The sequence below is a fragment of the Hibiscus syriacus genome, unplaced genomic scaffold, assembly GCF_006381635.1.
Source record: "Hibiscus syriacus cultivar Baekdansim isolate YM2019G1 unplaced genomic scaffold, ASM638163v2 tig00111310_pilon, whole genome shotgun sequence".
In the NCBI taxonomy this organism is placed as follows: domain Eukaryota; kingdom Viridiplantae; phylum Streptophyta; class Magnoliopsida; order Malvales; family Malvaceae; genus Hibiscus; species Hibiscus syriacus.
In genome coordinates this window covers 178,242-181,549 of record NW_024063053.1, presented here as the reverse complement: position 1 = coordinate 181,549, position 3,308 = coordinate 178,242, and the positions used below count along the sequence as shown (strand labels likewise).

The 3,308-nt window shown below is 38.9% G+C and overlaps 1 protein-coding gene across 1 annotated transcript; it reads left to right on the top strand.

Moving 5' to 3' along the window:
- Positions 1 to 620: 620 nt before the first annotated feature.
- On the top strand, positions 621 to 2,216 carry LOC120158277 (ammonium transporter 2 member 5-like). Its single transcript, XM_039169155.1, has 3 exons — positions 621 to 1,208; positions 1,310 to 1,595; positions 1,675 to 2,216. Exons 1-3 carry the CDS (start codon positions 621 to 623, stop codon positions 2,214 to 2,216), a joined length of 1,416 nt encoding a protein of 471 aa, XP_039025086.1.
- Positions 2,217 to 3,308: the final 1,092 nt, after the last annotated feature.

Sequence of the window (3,308 nt, the reverse complement as noted above, 5' to 3'; positions counted from 1 at the left end):
GGGTGTTACAGAATCACTGGATTTTGTGAAGCTATGCTCAACACTGTTCATTTCAGTTTTGAAGATTCCAGTTTCCCGATCTTTTTCTTTCATTTTAGTAGCTGTCTCGTCCTCAATATTATCTCAAATTCAGAATGATTCGTTGAAAAACTGGGTTCGTACACAATACAAAAAAAGGTCGTTGAAAGCAGCAAGTATACAACAATTTTTTTTGAACACACGAACAATGTCTGGATGAATTTATTTTTCCATATAAAGAATTCTTCGACACTACCTAGATCCAATCAATTTTCATCTTGAAATCCATTTCCCACACCAGCTTCTTGGATTCCCCGACTTATCATGTAAAACAAAAAGGATACAGCTCACACCTTAACTTCTCTTATCAACACTTTTATGATTCTTGTTGTGTTAGTCACTCTCAAATTAGCATGTTTAACCTTGAAACAACAGAACCTACCATGTATTTTTTCAACTGCGCCGGCTTAGACAACAAATCAACAAAGAAGACGACATAATCCAAAGCCTTTTTGCCAAAGGAAATTGGCTCTATATAAGCACTTTGGTTGATGTTCCTTTTCATCCAAAGCATAGATCAAGCCAAACCAGGTCAAACCACGATGTCTCTGCCGTTGAACTTGAACCCCGATGAGGCTAGCCCACCGTGGTTGAACAAAGGTGATAATTCATGGCAGCTGACCGCAGCTACACTGGTGGGTCTCCAAAGTGTACCGGGTCTCGTAATCCTTTACGGTAGCATAGTGAAAAAGAAATGGGCTGTCAACTCGGCCTTCATGGCACTTTACGCCTTTGCGGCGGTTCTCGTGTGTTGGGTCGGGTGGGGGTACCGGATGTCTTTCGGGGACAAGTTCATTCATTTCCTAGGAGTCCCCAATGTTTCACTCGACGCTAATTACCTCATCCATCAGGCTTTTCTCGGATATCTACCGAATGCAACCATGATCTATTTCCAGTTTGTGTTTGCAGCTATCACTCTGATTCTTGTAGCAGGTGCATTGCTTGGAAGGATGAATTTCCTCGCATGGATGTTGTTTGTTCCACTCTGGTTGACATTTTCCTACACCATAACTGCCTACAGTATATGGTGCCCTCAAGGGTGGCTGTCTAAGAAAGGCATCATCGATTACTCTGGAGGATATGTTATCCATCTGTCTTCTGGTGTTGCTGGTTTCACTGCAGCTTATTGGGTAATCAGTAATCAACGTAATATAGAATTGTTCAATGACTTTGATTATCTTTCTTTTCTAGTGTTAAGTAATTGAGTTGATTGTTGTATATATTGGTGAAGGTTGGGCCAAGGACCACTAAGGACAGGGAGAGGTTCCCGCCAAACAATATCTTGTTGATGCTTGCAGGGGCTGGACTACTTTGGATGGGATGGACTGGTTTCAACGGTGGTGATCCCTACACCGTCAGTACCGATGCATCGTTAGCCGTCCTTAACACCCATGTGTGCACCGCTACGAGCTTATTGACATGGCTCATGCTCGACATTATTTTCTTCGGAAAACCCTCAGTGATCGGAGCTACTCAGGGAATGATCACTGGCTTAGTTTGCATCACCCCCGCAGCAGGTAAGATTCACTATATCACCGATAGATGAATTTATATATCCATAATAAACAAGGAATTTTGTCATCTTGCTTTGGTTAGGTGTGGTGCAAGGTTGGGCAGCAATATTGATGGGAACAATGTCTGGTAGCATCCCGTGGTACACTATGATGGTCCTACACAAGAACATAGGATTCCTCAAGCAGGTCGATGACACCATGGCGGTGTTCCACACGCATGCCGTAGCAGGCAGCCTTGGAGGCATACTGACCGGCTTGTTTGCGGTGCCTAAGCTCAATCGACTTTTCTATTTGGTACCCGAGTGGCAACACTACATCGGTCTTTTCTACGGGATCCATACAGGTCGCACCACGGCCGGGTTCACGCAGCTCGGTATTCAATTGCTAGGAATCGTATTCGTAGTCGTCCTTAACGTGTTCACGACTAGTGTGATATGTAACGTAATCAAGTTTATAGTTCCGCTGAGATTAGCCGAGGACGAACTGCAAACCGGGGATGATGCAATCCATGGAGAGGAAGCTTATGCACTGTGGGGTGATGGGGAGAAATATGAATCTAAATTGAATTCCGTTTATGAAGAATTCCCACCACCAAGCAAAGGTGGTGAAGTTCAAATGGTTTGATCTTATGGATTTGAAACTCAAAGCTTTGCCTAAATGTTTGGTCTTCTTTTCTATATTGTTTCTTTCTCGCTTTTCATTTCCAATGATTGGATTACACATAATTGGGTTGAACCGGGAAGGGGAAGGGGAAGGAGGGAGAAACTGTTACTTTGAAGTTGACTGGAAAATAACATCCACTATGTACCCATCCATAAAAGTAACAACCCTAGCAGTGTTTCCGTTGAATAATCATATATTTTTCCAATTTCACCTTAATGAGTTCAACACTCCGACTCCTGAGTAATTCGAACTCAATTATGTCAAAATTTGGTAAAAATTCGATTTGGGTTGACTCGATTCGAACTCGAGCATAACTCGAAATCTTAATGAGTTGAGTTGAGTTAAGCAAAATCCAACTCAACTCGATAAGTTCGTGAGCAACTCGTTAAATTTTTTAATTTTAGTAGTTATATTAAAAAATTATTTCATTCAAAAAAATTACTAATTTAATAAATAAAAAAGATGATAAATTATTAATCTATTAATTTTCTAATAAATAATTAAAAATACTAAATTATCAATTATTAATTATTATTTTATTACACCCAAAAATCATCCTAATTATTATTTTAGTGTATTTATGGATTTTTATTTTGGTGTTTAGACTTTGAATTTGTTTAATACACTCTTTTGATAATTTTTCGGTTAAATTTATTAATTTATGTTTATATTAAGTTCTATATAATATTAGTAGATTTTACTTATAGTTAAAAAATAAAATAAAAAAATTCGGTGAGCTTAACGAACAATGAGCTTAATTAATAAGCTTAACGAAGAACGAGTCGAGCAACAAATTTTCTTAACGAACACGTGATGAGCAAAATTTTAATAAGCTTAACGAGCTACAAGTCGAGTCGAGCAACAAATTTTCTTATCGAGCACGAGTCAAGTAAAATTTTAACAAGCAACGAGTCCAGTCAAACAACAAAACATTTTAACGATTACGAGTCGAGCACTACTCAACTTATGATCTACTCGCTTGATAAACACCCTTAATTTCACCTTAGCATTTTCCCTTCAGCTTTTGGTTTGGATTTTTCTTATCAAATCGTG